The 17,878-nt window shown below is 40.9% G+C and overlaps 1 protein-coding gene across 1 annotated transcript; it reads left to right on the top strand.

The window, feature by feature from the left end:
- Nucleotides 1-1,491: 1,491 nt before the first annotated feature.
- On the top strand, nucleotides 1,492-16,897 carry c9orf72 (C9orf72-SMCR8 complex subunit). Its single transcript, XM_026152379.2, has 10 exons — nucleotides 1,492-1,710; nucleotides 2,463-2,943; nucleotides 3,481-3,576; nucleotides 4,104-4,168; nucleotides 4,732-4,804; nucleotides 6,198-6,314; nucleotides 7,439-7,674; nucleotides 7,956-8,013; nucleotides 9,134-9,243; nucleotides 15,782-16,897. The coding sequence occupies exons 2-10, from the start codon at nucleotides 2,497-2,499 to the stop codon at nucleotides 15,966-15,968; spliced, it is 1,389 nt and encodes a 462-aa protein (XP_026008164.1). The 5' UTR covers nucleotides 1,492-1,710; nucleotides 2,463-2,496; the 3' UTR covers nucleotides 15,969-16,897.
- The last annotated feature ends 981 nt before the right edge of the window (nucleotides 16,898-17,878 follow it).

The raw sequence follows: 17,878 nt of genomic DNA, 5'->3' as shown, positions 1-17,878 counted from the left end.
CATGGTTGCAAACAATTCTGTTGACTTTCATCAGCAATAAAATAAAGTGTGTTTTTAGTTTTACCTAATGTTTATTAAAATTCTATGTAGTGGAAAATAATAGGACACCAAAATGGCCAAAAACTGTAGCTGCTTTCTCCAAATGCTGCTGTAATAGCCTTGTTTTGTGACCACAAGGTATTCGTTTTATTCAGAAAGAACAAGGAAAATGACAGCTTGAAGACAATTGATCTGTGTAGTTCCACTGACTTCTAAGACATTTAAAAAATGAACAGTGTTAATTGAGCTTAACACTGTTCAGATGTTTAGAGAGGGGTGTTTGGACTGCAGCAAGGATTTTCATGTTTGATGTTACAACCTAAACTCTTCTTCTTTTCACTGTAACCTCACAATTATTGGACTGTAATGACTAAACTATTCCCTGTCAAGCTATTCCCTTCAGGACAGGGAACAGCTTGACTTTGAAAGGTGCAAGCCAGTGCAGAAAAGCTCGATAGACAAACTAGAGCAATTAGAGAGGCCAATGGTTATGAGGTAAAACACTTGAGATCCACTCCTCTATCGATCTGTTGTGACTTAAAATTTATCAGACTGTTTACTTTCGGGTTTTCACTGTGCATTGGGACACTACAGTATAATGTAAGGGAGGTTTATTATAGGATTAGGCTTGGATGAAGACAGCTGCTTACTATTTGTAGTTTGCCTATTACTAGTGTACCCTCTGAGATTTGCACTCCTGAATTGCAACAGAAAACAAGAGGCCACACAAGCAACTGAAAATAGTCTGACTGAGGTGGACACAGAGTATGAAAACTATTACTAGCCCAAGTAAGATAGAGGAATGCATATGGTTAGATGGTGATACGGCCATAGCATTTTAATCCTTAATTGGAATTGTAATTAGTGCTGACTGTTTTCAGGAGCAATTCAGTATCCTAGAGCCATTTAGAGCCAGCATCAGTTGTCCCATTAGAGTCGTGCAAAGACCATTTGGAATAATATTGTAAATTTGTGTGCTTACAGACAAGGATTAAGTGTGAAGGTATCTTGGTTGTACAGCATTCAAACAGATTCCTGTGATAGGGAGGGGTTAACTGGAAAACTGGTCTCTGGTTGTTTGAAGAAGAGAACCTCAGATTTTTAGCCTGCTCTGAAAGCAAACAAAGAATGAGGATGTTTAAAATAAATAATACAGCAATGTTAACATCGCCAGTTCAGCTTGTGGGGTTCTGCAGCTAGAAGATATTGTGCAGTTCACACATGTATAATGAAAGGGAGAAAAGAAGGAGTCAGTAACCATTATTTATAGTCAGCATTAGCCTTGGAGGATGAAATTAAAAGGCAAACACAATGTGTGGGGCCCGCAGCTACATCCATTTGTATGACCAGGCTCCATGTAAATGAATTAAAATAACTCATTTTCTGAAGGTAGCAGCCTGGAATAAAAATGACATCATTGACTCGCTGTAAACTGCCATGTACCGGTCGCTAGAGGTCGTCGTTTACCCCTACCAATGACGTAAGCCTGACGTAGTAGGAAGTGTGCTAACGATCATAACAAAATTGCAGCCAAGCTGCAACTGGCTAATCGTAGTTAATGTAAGCTATGGCACCAACAGGCAAAAATGCAATGACTTTTCATTAACACTGAACGTCTATCTTCTGGAACCGCTGTGGTGTGGCGTTTTCAACATCCAAAACACCGAAAAAGTAAGTTGTATTGATGTCGTTGGCTCACGCTAGTTAGCGGGTTAGCTTTAGTTAGCCTATAATCGAATAAACACTACCTGCATTTCGTTTCTTACGCTCTTATTCTTAAAGTTACACATATTAACTTCCAGTCAAAATGTACGTGGAGATTACAATCTGTGCGTCTGAAGTATAAGGTTGTTTACGTTCTTTTTAAATTGCTGTAACTATTAGACGCCAAACTCTGTTTTAAAAGCTTTTAATTTAAATGTAAATTTGATTGCTGTTGAAATGTACAACTATCTGGCAAAGTAATAACCTCAAGCCTCGAATAAGCTGACATTTCTTGTAAATTCGGCGTGCCTGTAATCAATATAATTCTTTATTTGGTGGGATAAGTTGGCTATATTTCACCTGACCTGTAATCAGTGGGGGATGGAAATGATGAGAACGAATGTTTTCTCTGAAATTAAATCCAAGTGCAAGCTGTACAATCCGAACTTCACAGAAGACCAGGAAGTCTCAGAGGCTTTTTTTGAGTGAGCTTGTAACGTGTGTAGTCTGCCAGAAATCTGAATATGAAATGACCCCTTCTTTTTACTGTTTTCATGAATGCCTGTAGAAAACATCTTTTTACTTTCGACATTGGTCAGAGAAGCAGAAGTTGCTTTGGGGCTGGTCTGTGAAGTGCAAACAAATTAGTTTCATTTCCACTCACACTTTTTTTTTTGTCCTGTACTTGTAACATAAACAAAGGGGTTTCTATGTTTCAGGTTAATTATAAGTGATCCTTGAAGACCTGTCCCAATGTCTTCCGGCTGTCCACCTCAATCACCTGCTGTGGCAAAGTCTGAAGTAGCGGTAGAGGGAGAATGCCCGCTCCTGGCTGCCACCTTTGCCTACTGGGACAATATTCTGGGACCACGGGTGCGCCACATCTGGGTACCAAAGGGTGACCAGTTGATGTTCCTCAGCGATGGAGAAGTAACATTTTTGGCTAATCACACACTCAATGGGGAGATTCTGCGTAGCGCAGAGTGCGGTGCCGTGGACGTGAAGTTCTTTGTGCTGGCAGAAAAGGGCGTCATCATCGTGTCTCTCATCTTTGATGGCGAGCTCAAGGGGGACAAGAACACATGTGCCTTGTCCATTATTCTGCCTCAAACAGAGCTGTCCTTCTACCTCCCCCTGCACACCATCTGTGTGGAGAGGCTGAAGCACGTTATCCGCAAGGGACGCATTTGGATGCAGAAGGTAGCCTTGACTTACAGGCATTTGGCCTTAGTGTGCACTGAAGAATAGGCAAATTATTATTCTTTATACTCATAAAACCTGCCTTTCAGCTTTAATTATTACATTTAAAGGAGTATTAACTTATCTGTCACATTTGTTGTACCCATTTGGGATTTCAGTAACATTGCCAGAATAATAAAATTGTATCCTCCAAACACAGAGGGGTTGCTTAGTTAATTAGGTCTGAGGGATCCTACAGGGGAAGCTAGTGAACAAGTAATAATAGCGTTGGATAGAATGATTTAACACACCAGTAACTGGGAGAGAAAAAAAAACGGCTTTAAAATGCATCACTGGAGTAAACATTCAGTTGGTTGGACCTTTCTTTTGGCTGATGCACTTGCTGTTTTTAGAGCTTTGAGGTTTCCTGGAATACTGAATGCACTGATAAAGTGCTAAAAGCAGTCAAAATCTGGTCAGATTTTTAACCTTGTGTGTCTTTCTATGTAGGTTGGAAACTTCTTGTTCTTTTCTCTCCTTTTTTTCTGTTAATTTTAGGGTTACAATATCATCTCAGTGCTGAGCTTAGAAATTGTCCCAATCATGGAGCTGCTGACCTCTATGAAGACACATAGTGTACAAGAAGATATAGATGTAAGTAACAATTTTTCAGTCTATTAATACCAACTGCACAGTAACTAAGAGACAGTGAAAGATGTCATTCATTTTGCATTAGAAAAACTGGTTGGCATTGTTGGCATCATTAAATTACATTTAAATAACAAAATCAAGACAGAGCCAGTAGTATTTTATCCTATATCATGTTGCCAGTAACTGAAAGGAGCTTGAATTCCAGCAAGTGAAATTAATTGACAAAACATGAGGAAATTGTTTGTCTTTTTGTGGTTTTTCTTGTTCAAATGACTTCTTTTTCCAAGAGGTTTAACTAAACAAGGTTCTCTCCCTGCCTAGATTACCACCCAGTGTGATTCAACACATTTGCTCCCTTTTAATATGCAAATGTAAAAGTACAAAGAAGCTCCCCAGAATCTTTCACTGTCTTTTTTTTTTTTAACCCTCCACTTTCATTACAATGGCTTGCAGATATGCCCGTCAGCACTTTTGTCTTTGTTGTAGGCCAATTTTTAAAATGACTCATTTGTTTCGCTCCTGCTGAGCAGATAAAAGACACGGTGCTAAATGATGATGACATCGGGGACAGCTGCCACGAGGATTTCCTACACAAGTAAGCAATCCGGTACAGGCAAATGGAGACAGATGATGAACAATGCCCATTTAACACCCATCAACCTTCAAATGATGAGTAATGGCTCTTCACTTAGCTGAAGTTATCTCCTGAGAAAGGACGAAAAGCTTAATCGCTCTTTAGTGTCGAGAGTCTACAAAGTCCATTCTAGCAATGAAGCGCCAAATTGCTCAGAGTTGAACAGGATTAGCTCAGTATCCTGTGACGACGACACGAGCATCTGGAAAGTGGAACTTATTTGCTGGGATCTGATATTTATAGCTCAGGCTTTAAGAAAGAACACACTCACTGTGTATTACTTGAAATAATCTCAGGTTTAGAAGTAATCCTTTTTTATGAGCAATCAAACAAGTCAATTCAAAAAGGCTGGAATGTGAGCCGAAGTCGATGAGTCAAAAGGTTTAAGGCCTCATATTTTTAGCGGGGAGGGATGCCGTTCCTTAGTCTCAGTTGTTATTCCTAAAAACTTTTCGTTTCTAATCAGAAGAATTCTAATGAAGCTAATTGGTGCTAATCTGCATGATGTTGTCTCTGTGTTTCAGGGCCATCAGCTCTCATCTGCAGACGTGTGGCTGTTCAATCGTGGTTGGAAGCAACCCGGAGAAAATAAACAAGGTAAATGTGCTGGATTAGTGGCTCCACACAGACGCAGCATCTACATAATTTTAAATGTTTTGAAGCTTGTTGTTATGTTTGTTTGTTAATGAGCCCCTCTTGCACTTCTTTTAGTTTCGCATCAGTATTTTGATTTTCAGTCGGGTTACTGCTTCAAGTCTGCTCTTTTCAGACTCTTTCAAGTTTTCCTCATCTTCCTGTGTTTCATACTCATCTGAAAATGAGCCTGCGTTTTATTTTTTCCCCTCGTCAGTCTCTGCAAAACACTTCAAAAACTGTTATTGCGGTGTGACGCCTAAAATCTATCAGTCGTCCTTGAGATGCTTTTACAGCTCAATTGGAGTCAAGTAGGGAGGCTCGCAGTTATCTAGAGAGGTCAAGATGATGTGTGAGAAAGCATTGTATCAACTTAGAGATTTCAGGGGGTACAAGGCTGTTTCTGCAACATTAAAAGGAACCGAGTGCGCTTTCGCTTCTATCATTCTTTTGTTATCATTGGTAGAGGTTTGTGACCATGACAGTCTTCTCAAATCTGGCCACTGAGCCAAACTCGACTATAAAGAACAGAAGGTAACCGAGAAACTAATTATCTCTGTAACTGAGATCTGGCTGTGCTTTGTTGAGAAGAGAGAGCTTTACTAAATGAAAACCATTATGAAGGTAGCGCTCAGCTACTACTTGATTCTGAGACCATAAGAAACAAAATCATCTAGTTTAATGAAATGAAGACTAAACTGTGCAGATGCTGAGCGTCACCTCATTATTATTGTCAAATGTGGTAGGAGCGTCTTATTGTGTGGATGGTTTCTCTATAAATATGGACGTTGAGAATAGTTGGGATAGAGGAAAGACACAGGCAGACAAATTCAGAGAAACCTGATCCAGAGTTCCCCTCAGGCTGTAGCAGAGGTTTACATTTCAAAACTGACCTGCAGCATAAAAGCATCTCTTGGGAGTGCTGAAAATGGCTGTGCACTCATCATCCAACCTAGGTGAGCTTGAACAATTCTGGCAAGAAGAAGAGTCTTTTTTTTTTTTTTTTTTTTTAAGTGAATTGATTCAAAAGTGAAACAAAGTGTGAAAAACTTAAAGTATGAAAACTTTCTCCATACAGTGTGTTTGAAAAACCACTTTAAATCTCCAGGTATCTGATTTAAAGAAAGATTAGTGGTGCACAAATATAGCAGCTCCAGTTTTTCCCAGTGAATATCAAAAGCACGCAATGCATTAATTTGTAGGTTTCTTGTCTCGAGGCCCAAACTGAACACCAATTAATTAAAGATAAAGCTTTTGTTGCATAAATTCTTCAGTAAATAATCAGACCCGGTTATCTTCAGGCCTCATTAGTTAGAAAGTCAGACTGTGGGTTGATAAATCTGACCGTCTTTTACAGATTGTGCGGACTCTCTGCCTCTTTCTCACTCCGGCTGAGAGGAAGTGCTCTCGCCTCTGCAGGGCCGACGACTCCTTCAAGTATGACACTGGCCTGTTTGTTCAGGGTCTGCTCAAGGTAGCCACCAGCTCTTTCTCATTATACAGTACACTGTGGTTAGAATTAGGATCTGGCTATTGTTTTGTTTTGTCTGCTGATTTGATGTCGCCCTTGTTTGTTGCTCTGACCTAATTTCTTTTTCATATCAGGGACGTAATTCAATAAGACTTTCCCTTTACACTGCATGAGATTCATCTGCTTTGAAACATACAACCAGTGTGACCATGCAAAGGAAAACATGGAGAAGCTACATATTTGGTCATAATTGTGACAGACACAATTTTAGGTTATGAAAGAACATATTCAAAAAGAAGCCTTTACTTAAATATTTCATTTATAATTGAAATGGTTCAGCTTCTCTGTAAGCTATAAAATTAAAGTTTTAGACTCTAAACATTCTTTTTTTTTTTTACTTTTTCTCTGCTCTTGGATCTATACGTCACTGACAATTCCAAATATGGTAATCTCAGGTATATCAGGTGTACCACCTACCTGCTGTTTCAATTTGTTGTTTTGTGTCAATCAGAAAAAGCTGGCTTTAAAAGAAGGAAGACGATTAAAGAAGCGCTACGATGGTTTGTTTCTGACAGAGGATGAACTGAGGGACTGCAGAAAGTCTTAGCATAAGATTAATGAGGATTATTTTGAAATGTGAATTGTGCAGAGCTATTCAAGTCCAAAAATAAAAATAAGGACTTGGAAATGAGTATAATAGATCTGCTTTTATGATAGTCCATGGAAAAGATTAAAGTTAAAGGCGCCAGACACATTTTAAAGCCGTTTTGTGCTCATTTTTTAATGTACAGAAAGTTTAAAAAAATACAAAAACCATCATAGTCATAAAGTCATGGAGGGTTGCTAATGTATATTGTAGAGCAAATGCAAAATCTGCATCTTATACATTACTGAAACTGACCGAGAGAAAAACGACTAAAGCTTCTGTGTTTCTAAAAGTTAAATTATGTATTAAAGCTGATCTGCATGTTGTATCTATGGATATGATTGTTCTTTACCAATGTTTTGCATTTTACTTTTATGTGCATCAGAATTTCTAATATAAAATTTTTTGCAAGCACCGAGTTTAGCTTTTGTGCTCACAGGTGCAAACAGGAGCAACTCTTTCACCTTTTTTCCGCTCTTAGGACTCGACCGGCAGCTTTGTTCTGCCCTTCCGCCAGGTACTCTACTCGCCCTACCCGACCACACACATCGACGTGGACATCAACACAGTGAAACAGATGCCGCCGTGCCATGAACACACATACAACCAGCGGCGCTACATGCGTTCTGAGCTAAGCGCGCTCTGGAAGACGGATAGCGAGGATGACATTCCTCCAGATACAGTCATTCATACTGACGAAACCTTTACACCTGACCTGTAAGTGATACTCATATATGTTGTGTTTTTACAGACGTACTCAGTTAGGCATCATATAAGCCTGAACCTGCCAGCTCTGTAATATAAAGACAGTTTAATTCCCACTACCATTGCGTCACAGATTTGCATTCTTACATGCTCCTTTTGGTGACAACTATAAATGTTCAGGGCTTGTGTGAAAACAAGCATGTAACATTTAAGTTGAAGCTTCCTTACACTATACTTAAAAACCTCTAAAATGAAAAGCACTAATGCGATAACCTCTGTGCTCTTTTTCTTAGGAATATATTTCAAGACGTCATGCATAAAGACGCTTTGGTCAAGTCATTTATAATTGAGGTAAGAATCTAACAAAAAAAATCATCTCTCATTATATATAAACTGCTTTAAGATGAAGATATTAAAGATGTCTGTCTTCGTGACATATTGATATAGTAGCCCCATTAGTAATGTCATAATTAAATGCAGAAAAGCAGTCCTTTCTTTGCTGTCATTTAAAATAAAATAGAAATAATGATCAAATAAGAAAAGGCTCCTGTGGTATGAAATGATTTTCGGTGACCGTATACATTGCTCCGTGCTTTATCTTTCCTAAGATGAACTCATTTGTGACTGATTGTTATATGAGCCAGTCTGCAAAATCTTTCCTGTAATTGCTTAAATAAATCACGTTTTTGCAGGTATGTGTCATCTGATTTTGACTCACAGTCAGCTCTGACTCACAGAGATGAAAATTCAGCTTTCACTCTCCAGCTGTTATGTAGGAGATTTGTACATGGCATCTACTTAAAATATCGGTGAATTTAACATTACACACAGTTTTTTTTGTTTTGTTTTTTTTTGTTTTTTTAAATAAACAATTAACACAGAAAAAATTTGGTTCAGTTTTAATTAGATTTGAGTCATAGAAATGTTCAAGCATTTCAGTTCATGAGCATGAAAACAGAGCAGTCATTGACTCAAACTTATAATTAGCAAAAGCGATGCTGAAGCAGATTTACGGTGTATGCTATTAATTAATACTTGTTTTCTAATCACTGAGTTGCTGGTTTTTAGAGGGTTGTTGTGTAATCACCAATTAGAAGATATTTTTGCAATTATGCCACAGCTTCACTCACAGATGGCTGCATGCAACCACCAGAGCATAGTTGTAATTTTACTGCTGTGTGTATTATTGTGAAGTTAAAAGTGGTCGAGTCACTGTCATAGCTGGTGAGAAAATCCAGATCAGATGTGTGCCCGGCTTTACGGCAAATATTTGAAAGCCGAGTGGTCACACCCCATCATTTGTTCACCTGAGAGTCATCTTAGAGCTGCTGTTAGGAATCTCCCCCCAAGACGGTAGCAACAGCATGATTGTTTCTCAAGGTTAGCACAAAGGAAGGGAGGAGTGTATTATTCTGCTCTTCCAGCAGAGCCGCGGATCCGACTACTAATTGACATCCTGTCTCGTACCCAGGTGTTCATGCTGAAGCCAGGCCTGTCCCTGCGGAGCACCTATCTGGCCCAGTTTCTGCTGCTGCTCCACAGGAAGGCCCTCACTCTGCTCAAGTACATCGAGGACGAAACGTAAGAGCTGTCACTAATAAGTCTTTAATCCAAATAAGAAAAGAGATTACCGTGTGGCACTCAGAGACACTGCACCACAGGAAGATTCAAGAAAATCCCCAAAAGGAGAGCTGATGATTTCCTTGTTTTTAGCCATTGTTTTTGATTCGACTTTGCATTCTAGCTGCTCACCTTGCTTTGACCCACCATCACCGCTGGGCATCCATAAAGCACACAGCAAGAGGTACCCTAAAGCCCTGTTATCAAAATAGTAGTTTCAGTTATTGTTGTCTCCAGGGTTTGGCTGTGCAGTAGTGAGGGTGCAGCAAGCTTGGAGGGACAAATTACCAGAAAGTGGATAATTAGGATCTACGACACATTTGATGAGTTTTAGTGAGGACCCAAATGAAACCAGTCTCAGGGCATGATCGGGTAGATGGACAGTTGGAGAGGAGAGACGGTACCACGATGAGCCCACACCCTCAGAGTACTAAACCAAAACTATACAGAAGGAGAAGTGTCCCTTTATCGGTGATGTTAGATTGAAAAACACAGGAATATAGGCAGCTCAGATTCAGCTGACTGCAGGTGTAAGCCTACACTTAAATCAAGATGAAGAGGAGTGTGTCAAGAAACGCGCAGAGTGGAACATAAGGTCAGGGGAACATGGGGGTTGGCTCTTTGCAGGAGAAGTAGTGCAAAGAATACAGACACTGTTCTGCTGAGCAGGAGGCAAAAAAACTCCTGTGATCAGATGAGTCATCCTTCACACTGGTCTCAACAAGCAGGCTATGATGCATTTCCCAAGGAATCTATAGGTCTGAGTGCTTGTTTTCCCCAAAGTGCTGCTTTTGGAGGGATTTTTTTTTCTACTATGCATTACGTTCACCCTTTTGCCCATGAGCAGAAAGCGCAAACATTGCTGCTGTTGGCTTAAGCGATTACATCTAGAACTCATCTGCATATTGTTATTCTACAACAGGCAGCAATATATATCCCCAGCTTTCAGGGGATACCAGATGCTAGTCAAAATAATGTATTTTGCAACCTTCTACCTAAGAGTGCTTATCTTCCTAATGTGTATTCGCAACATCTAACACATAAAACTGTACTAGTGACATCAGAAAACCTTCCTTAACAGCTGCTATCCTTTCCCCAGGACTGATAGAACATGGAGATTATGTTTTAATAACATAGTCACTAGTAATCTGTTTTCATAATCTGCCATTCTGTTTTGTTCATAGAGTCTGTATAAAGGATGGCTGTAGCAGCAGTGACATATCATCCAATAGTTTGTGAATTGCATGTAATGAAGATGAAGCTTGTCTGCGGACTGGAAACTTATGAGTTGTGTCATATCGTCAACCAAGGCACAAGCTTTACTTTGCAGGCAAATGTTTTCCGTTTCCAGTTTGCGTGGCACTTTCTCCAAGTTTAACTGCGGCTAAGTGATGCAAGTATATGATTAGTGTTTGCAGACAAGTCAGCGTCTTGCCTGTAAACTACTGGCGACTATGGCGACCTGCTAGCAACCGAAGCCAGGGGATCACTGACTGGTCTCTATGCCTAGCAATTCGTTTTGTTGCAACCACTTGCCAACCACTCAAGGAGTAATGATTGTTGCCTCTCGACCAGTAGTTGCTAGATGGTTGCTGACCGGTCTGTTGGCCCATGCGTCTTGGGCGTGAGCATCCATAAACCGTATGTTTTTTTTTTTTTTGTTTTTTTTTCTTTTTTTTCTTTCTTAAATGACATCAGAAACAGCAGTATGCGACATTACGTGATGGCAGAGCTTCAGTTCATCCTTTGTCATTTTTTTTTTTTTTTTTTTTTTAATAAATAGGACAGGGGGAATGAATGAGAGAGAGAGGGGGAGAGAAAGAAAGAAAACCAAAGGGGAGAAGAGACGGTGAGAAGGGGGGGGAAGAGAGACAAAAAAAAACAAAAAAACTCCTGGGTCACCTGTATGGAGAAAAACAAACAAACAAACAAACAAACAAAAACAAACAGAGGAGACAGCAAACAACAAAGAGCAACATAATAATAGAGAAAACAAAGCACCATCACAATAAACTAGCTAGTCATAGATATCAGTATTTACTAAGTAATAAACGATATTGTGCAGCACGCAAGATAGACAGCGCACAGTGTGCTTTGAGGCAGCAGCCAAGAAAGCTTTAGTCCGCGTCTGTGAATACCCATGTGTGCATACCTGTGTGGATCAGCATGCTTGCATTCCAAAGGTTTCTCCATGTAATGATCTGCTAGGGAGTGTGGGGGGGCCACAGCCCCGTCCTCCAGGGTGTGAAGCGGGTATGGAGGAGATCAAAACTCCAGACATCCAGAGGCCCCCAGAACACAAGAGACCATGGAAGACCAACAGAGGGGCAGCCGCGCCACTGTCCCAGTAAGAGCTGAGGAGAGTCCCAGATGAGGGCTCGCCCAGCAGCCGCGGAGCAGAAGTCAGGGGGAGTTGCAGTGACGCGCCCGTGAGCTCCGCCGGCCCCCAGCTGCGCCTGAGTGACCGAGCCCTAGGCCGAGAGGCCGGGGGCACCCCACCTCCAAAGGGGCCCGAGCGAGCCCCAGGCCCCAGGCCCCGACAAGCGGCCGCCAAGGAGTGAGCCGGTGTGTACCCGGACGCCCACCCCCAGACACAAAGAACCACCAACACACCGACACCTGAGGGAGTCCGCCACCGGCAGGGGAAGTGGTGGTGGGTGGAGATAGGCCTCCAAACCTTGGAGGGCCTGAGGTGTCCCCAGAGAGGTGGCATCTGATACCCAACCTGACATATAGACACAGACATACAGGCACACACAGACACAAACATCCATTCCCACCCTCATGCTCTCATATGCACTCACTCCACACTCAACCAACGTAGAGACAGACATAAAGAGACGCTGTACACACAATCACACTCCCCAAGCGTACTCTACAAACCGGGTCTAGGTACCCTTGCCCCTGGAGGGGGGAATTGCACCCAGACCCAGGTGGTGTTACCCTTTTCCCTGCGGTGGGGAGAGGCAGACCACCCCGACTCCGCAGCAGCAGGGAGGCCCCACACCCCAGACCGCAGTCGGACGGCCAACTCCTCCTACTAGCCCTCCCGCTCCAGCAGGCCGCAGAGAATGGGGGTGGGAGAAGACTGTATGTGTGCACAGCAATGGCACGGACACCTGTTAATTGAAATTTTGCTCAACAAACACAGAGCACAGATGTTTTGGACTAGAAAATAGGCAACATTATCTGTCTGATAGTTGGTTAAAAATGCTCCAAAAGATGCCACGAATACAACTGTGGGCAGCCTCCCTGCTCCGCAAAGCTTTCAGGCCTCCTAGTACTGTAATCTTTAAGCCTTTTAATTTCAAGCTAACCCCTGTATAGTTTACTGTTGTCATATAAAGGCCGTTATTGTTACTTTTATTTATGTATTTTTGTACCATGCTATAAACCCACCTATTTCTGCCTCATAAAGTTTGGCATTTAAATATTGAAAGATGGCCGTATCCACTGCGATGTGACGCTTCAAGCTGAGCATTTTCACTGTCGCCATCTTGTTTGTGAGACGAGTTTTTAAAACTAAGGATGCATCTGCATGTGAAAATGCGCTCTTATTGGCTAGTGACTTGTGACAAGTTGCTACTCTGGATAACCCTACATTGCTAATAAGAAGAAATGTGATAAGAACTTTACTCATCCTGAGGACAATTTTTGTGCCTTTTTAAATAAAAGCTGTAAAATATAAATAGAAAGGACAATTAAAAACAAGAGGCAGATTAAAGAAAAAGTGGAAATGTAAAAATGTGCTGTATCATAAATGCTTGGCTAGTGGTGTAAATGGGCAGAAAGTGACAGACTTTTCATAATATTGATGCTGTTAGCAGCAGATGGAGGTAAGAGATGGCAAAAAGCAGAAAAATGAGATAATTGTGTAATCCACCTATCCAGTAAAGAACAGATGAAACTGTCTAAACAGTGTAAAGTACTGTTGAGCACATGATGAGTTTCAAACTGTTTATAAATGTCCCCCCTACAGGATGGGGAGGAGTTAAGTAGTCTTAATAGCCACAGGCTGAAGAGATCTCCTGTAGCACTCGGTCCTGCACCTCGGGGCAATGAGCCTTTTACTGCTTCTGCTTCTGACACTTCTAATGACTGTAATTTACTAAATGAACTTCATGTTTTATTCAGTCTGACCTGAAATAACTGAGTGCATAAAGTCATCAGGAAAATATTTAAAGAGGAAAAGAGCTCAAGAATGTTTTCTGATTTTTATACAATTTGAAGTTTTATTTTCGGGGCTGTTTTTGGAAACCAGAGGAGTCACCCTCTATTGGCCTGAAAAAATGCAGGTTTAAGGCAGTTTTCAAACCCAGAACTTGGTACTACATCGTTTGTACTGTCTATGGTAGAAGTGTGTGAGGACTGGGCGCCAGTTTAGCTCACAGCATGAGCCGGCGACCATAGGCCACAAAGACCAAATGCAGTGGCCTGACCTTGATTTCAACCCTCGACCCTTTGCTACATGTCTTCCCCCGCTCTCTTTCCCCACCTTTCCAGTCAGCTCTCCACTGTGTTATCTGTTGGAGGCACTTTTGGGCCCATCTTTAAAACAACAGCCACTTATTGCTTTACATAAAACATTATTATCAGTGTTGAATTAGACATTTCTCATCTTTTCCAGTTATTTTCCAGAAAAGTTGGAAAGTTGTTCTGTATAACTGGTACCTTCACATTTACTTCACTCCATTTATATTTAAACAGTGGCCCAACTTTTTGAAAATTAGGTTATTTGGAAGCTGCTGAACACTGATGAGTTTGAATAACTTCCCATCTTCCATTTTTACCCCATATCTTCAAATAGTGTGCCTGTATGCGGTGGAGAGCACAACATGTTTGTCCTGTAGTTAAGCAGCAGTAAAATGTGTTTACATTGTGATAGCTCAGCTGAAGGAAAAAAAAAAGATTGATTCACTTTTGAGGCAATTTGTGCCCTTCCTTGAATATAGTGCATCAGAGCTTTAATGCAGATCCAACAAACTGTGACAAAGAGGGCTGAAACATGAATAGAATACATCTTATGCATTTAGAAACCAAAGATTCCTGCGGTGTACTACTCTTTACACCCTTGAAGACACAAATTTTAAGTGCTGCCACACAAGAGTGCGAAAAATGGTGAATGAAAAAATTTTATGACATCTGCACATATGTATCTGCTGGGGGCGGTTAGTAGAGATATGATCTTTTTTCTTCTGCTGAAGAAGTAATTTATCAGAAAGAATACTGAATGCTTGCTTGTGCCAGCCTTTCCAATATTAGCATTGGCTTTTCTCTGCAGAATGTGTTTTAAAAGAACATGATTTATTAATAAAGAGAGGAAAATAATTTCAGCTATAATATGTGTAAGGTGTAAGGAGGAAACTGGGGAGAGGCCGACTTTGTAGCCACACAGCGTGATAAATCTTCAGCATCCTCCCAGAAGGACAGCTTCCCCATCTATGTAGTGCATGAATAATGTTTTTGAGAGGAAATGGTGCAGACATTGCGTTACCTTCACAGGTTACCACAGCTAAACCTCTGAAAGGGCTCTGGAAATTGCATTTTCCTCCCATCATCATAATCAAAACACTAAATGATGTTTTTATGATCGCCATTTGATCCCTGAAAATAATTTCTCGTATCTCTTTTACCTCCCGGCCACAGAAATGTGACACTAGTCCAGGTTGCAAGGTGACCTGGTGGCTTATGGTGGCCTCGTTCCATACTAAAGCTTTAATTAAGGCAGCGCGTGTTTGAAACCAGTACTGAAGCGTTATGCTCACTATATGCTTTAATTACCTCCCCCTTTTGCTTGGTCAAGAAAATAAATAAATAAAAGGGGACATAATTGTATGTCCAGTCACACTCTGATCCCATCAGGCTTATTTCACCCATCTCTGGTTCGTGTCCAGAAGCGCCTTCTTAAGCCCTTCAATTCATCTGAGACTCTAAAGTCCACCATATTCCTCAGGCTCGCTGAATTGTTTCATGCCTCCCACCCGGTGGTGACCTGGTCATCGCTCCATCTGGGCTTGACTCATCTCCTTCTGTGCTCCACAACAGTTGACTGACCTTCCCCAACTCCCGTTGCTTCTACAAATAGTTACTTTGATTTTTGCTCCCCTCCTGTCCAAAATGCTTAAACTGAGTCCAAATGAATTATTTTGAAGCCTACTCCTTCCAATGCATAAAAACCGCCCAAACATATCTCACTCCAGAGACGACACTAACTACACAAGCAAAACCATAATTTGTGGGCTCGTGTGAAAGCATAAAACCGGTCTTGTTTATGGTGCCGTCGACAGCCTGAGGTCTAAGGGCATACTATTTTACAGGTGCCTTGACAAGGCTGTTTATGCTCAGGTAGCGTGCTTTAGCAGCATACATAATTCATCATGGCATGGCATTCCTGTGCACAGCTGCAGCCCGACTAAAGGCTAATGCAAGTCCCCCGACCCTGAGTTTTATAGGTTAACAGTTGCATTATACTTCAACGTGTCCACGTCTCTCTCCGCAGGCAAAAAGGGAAGAAGCCATTTCGGTCTTTGCGCAACTTAAAGACAGACCTGGATCTGATGGTGGAGGGAGACCTGAACATCGTGATGGCCTTCGCTGAGAAGCTGAGGGCCGGACTTCACTCGTTTGTGTTCGGGAAACCGTTCTACACGAGCATGCAGGAGCGAGATGTACTCACGAGCTTTTAACTTTCACTCGCACTTTGTATCGTTTTAGGTTGGTGACTTTGTTACATGAAAGCATGCGCGTTGATGCAAGGCTACCATCATGTGCTGTGTCTGTTTCTGCTTTACTGAAAGAAGTAGTCTTCGCCTTCCTTTTACGCCTTTATCAGACTGATTGTTGCTGCTGTTATGAGCCATCACTATTAAACTTGTGTTATATTATCTTGATCAAGAATACTGTCAGTATGTTTTCAGTAGGCTGTTTCTCTGTAGGATGGAGTATTAGTGTTTTCTCATCCTTCTGTTAATAGAAGATCTGCATTAAGTTATTGTTAGAATTGGCTTAGGTGTCCACCGGGATGTTTACAATTTAATTTAAAATGATATTTATTCAAACATGAGTTATTCGTTTCTTCCCTGCCTGCATCGTGCAACAGCCTCCGCTGACCTTTGAACCTCTGACACTTGCCTTTTTCTTTTTTTAATTATCTTTGTTCAATTAATGTGAGCGGTGTCGATTGCCTGACTTTACAGAAAGGTTATGTAATCAAGGCGCCCATATTTCAGTATGGACAAAGACAAAATGAAATCTCCTCGTAATCCCTCCTGACAGACTCAATGTGTGTGTTTAGTTGCCATTACTGAATCCATTTCCCAGTTGTATGTAAAATAGATTTTTTTTTTTTATTTCCTTCCACAGTAACTGCCTAGTTATTGGATTGTTGGAAATGCCCAGCTTTACTGCAACCCTAAATTTGCTTTTGTCTTAAAATCTTGTTTGCGTGGCTCTGTAATAAGCTTACTCGATGTTGCGCCATATTACATTTTTATTATATTTTTAATCTTAAACTTTCTTTGTACTTGCATATTGGAATTCTTTTTTTATTTGTCTAATTGTACATTAACTTGTGTACATTAGTTCATGAATAATAAAAACAGTAATAACAAATAAAGAAGTATCTGGTTGTAAATCTTTGCCCTTCCAAGTTCCTCAAAAATTAAGGTCTGAAAGCTGAAGGTCCCTGATAGGTTTAAAAGCTGAGATGTTTCGTTTTTCATGCTCCTTAACAAAAACAGCGTTAATAAGTTTCAGCAGTTTTTATGTCAATACTTTTGGTTAATTTTGCAAATGTGTATTTATGTCCAAATGTATTTTACAATGATTAGCTTATCGATATATTTTCATTTTCTATTTCATATTAACCTTTAAAGAGACAAAGAAATTAAACTCTTCTGCAACTGACTGGGTAAAAATCTGAAGCTGAAGCTTTTTAAGGTGTCTGTTCTTGCAGAGGACTTTATCAGCTTCTCATCATAAACTCGATGCTTCTCTTAGCTATGCTGTGCCGTGCCGGGCAACTACTAATATCTGCCAGACATATATATCCCATAAGCTTTAGTGTGGAATTTCACAAAATAGTGTGCAAACACCTGGTGTTCCCAGGAGATGAAGCTGGTGCATGTGCAGAGCCGGTTCTGTTTTGGCAGGATAGTGTGCAGCAGCAGACGTGATAATAAAAAAATAACAATCTGCAGGGTCCAATTATTACCTTTCTTAACCATGTATCAATTTCAGGGACATAGGGTGTGGGGGCCTTCAGTCTATCACAGCTTTGGGCACGAGGCAGGGTACACGCTGAAGAATTTGCTGAAGTCCATCACAGGGCCAATACAGAACGACCAAAAGCATTAATGATCATGTTCACACCTACAGCCAATTTAGATTCACCAGTTAACGAGACATGTATTTGGACTGTGGGAGGAAGCTCGAATACGCAGAAAGAAGCCACACAGACATAAAACGAACATGCAAACTCAACATAGAAAGCCCCCAGCTGACCTGCAGATTCAAACTCAGGACAGTGCACTGCAGGAGGTATCATTCCTGCAGGAGCCTCTTACACTTTGGGCCCTTTTTGTCATACTTTTCATTT

Source organism: Astatotilapia calliptera, chromosome 19, assembly GCF_964374335.1.
Source record: "Astatotilapia calliptera chromosome 19, fAstCal68.1, whole genome shotgun sequence".
NCBI lineage: Eukaryota > Metazoa > Chordata > Actinopteri > Cichliformes > Cichlidae > Astatotilapia > Astatotilapia calliptera.
Note: the sequence above shows the minus strand (reverse complement) of the source record. Positions and strands in the feature narration are given on the sequence as shown.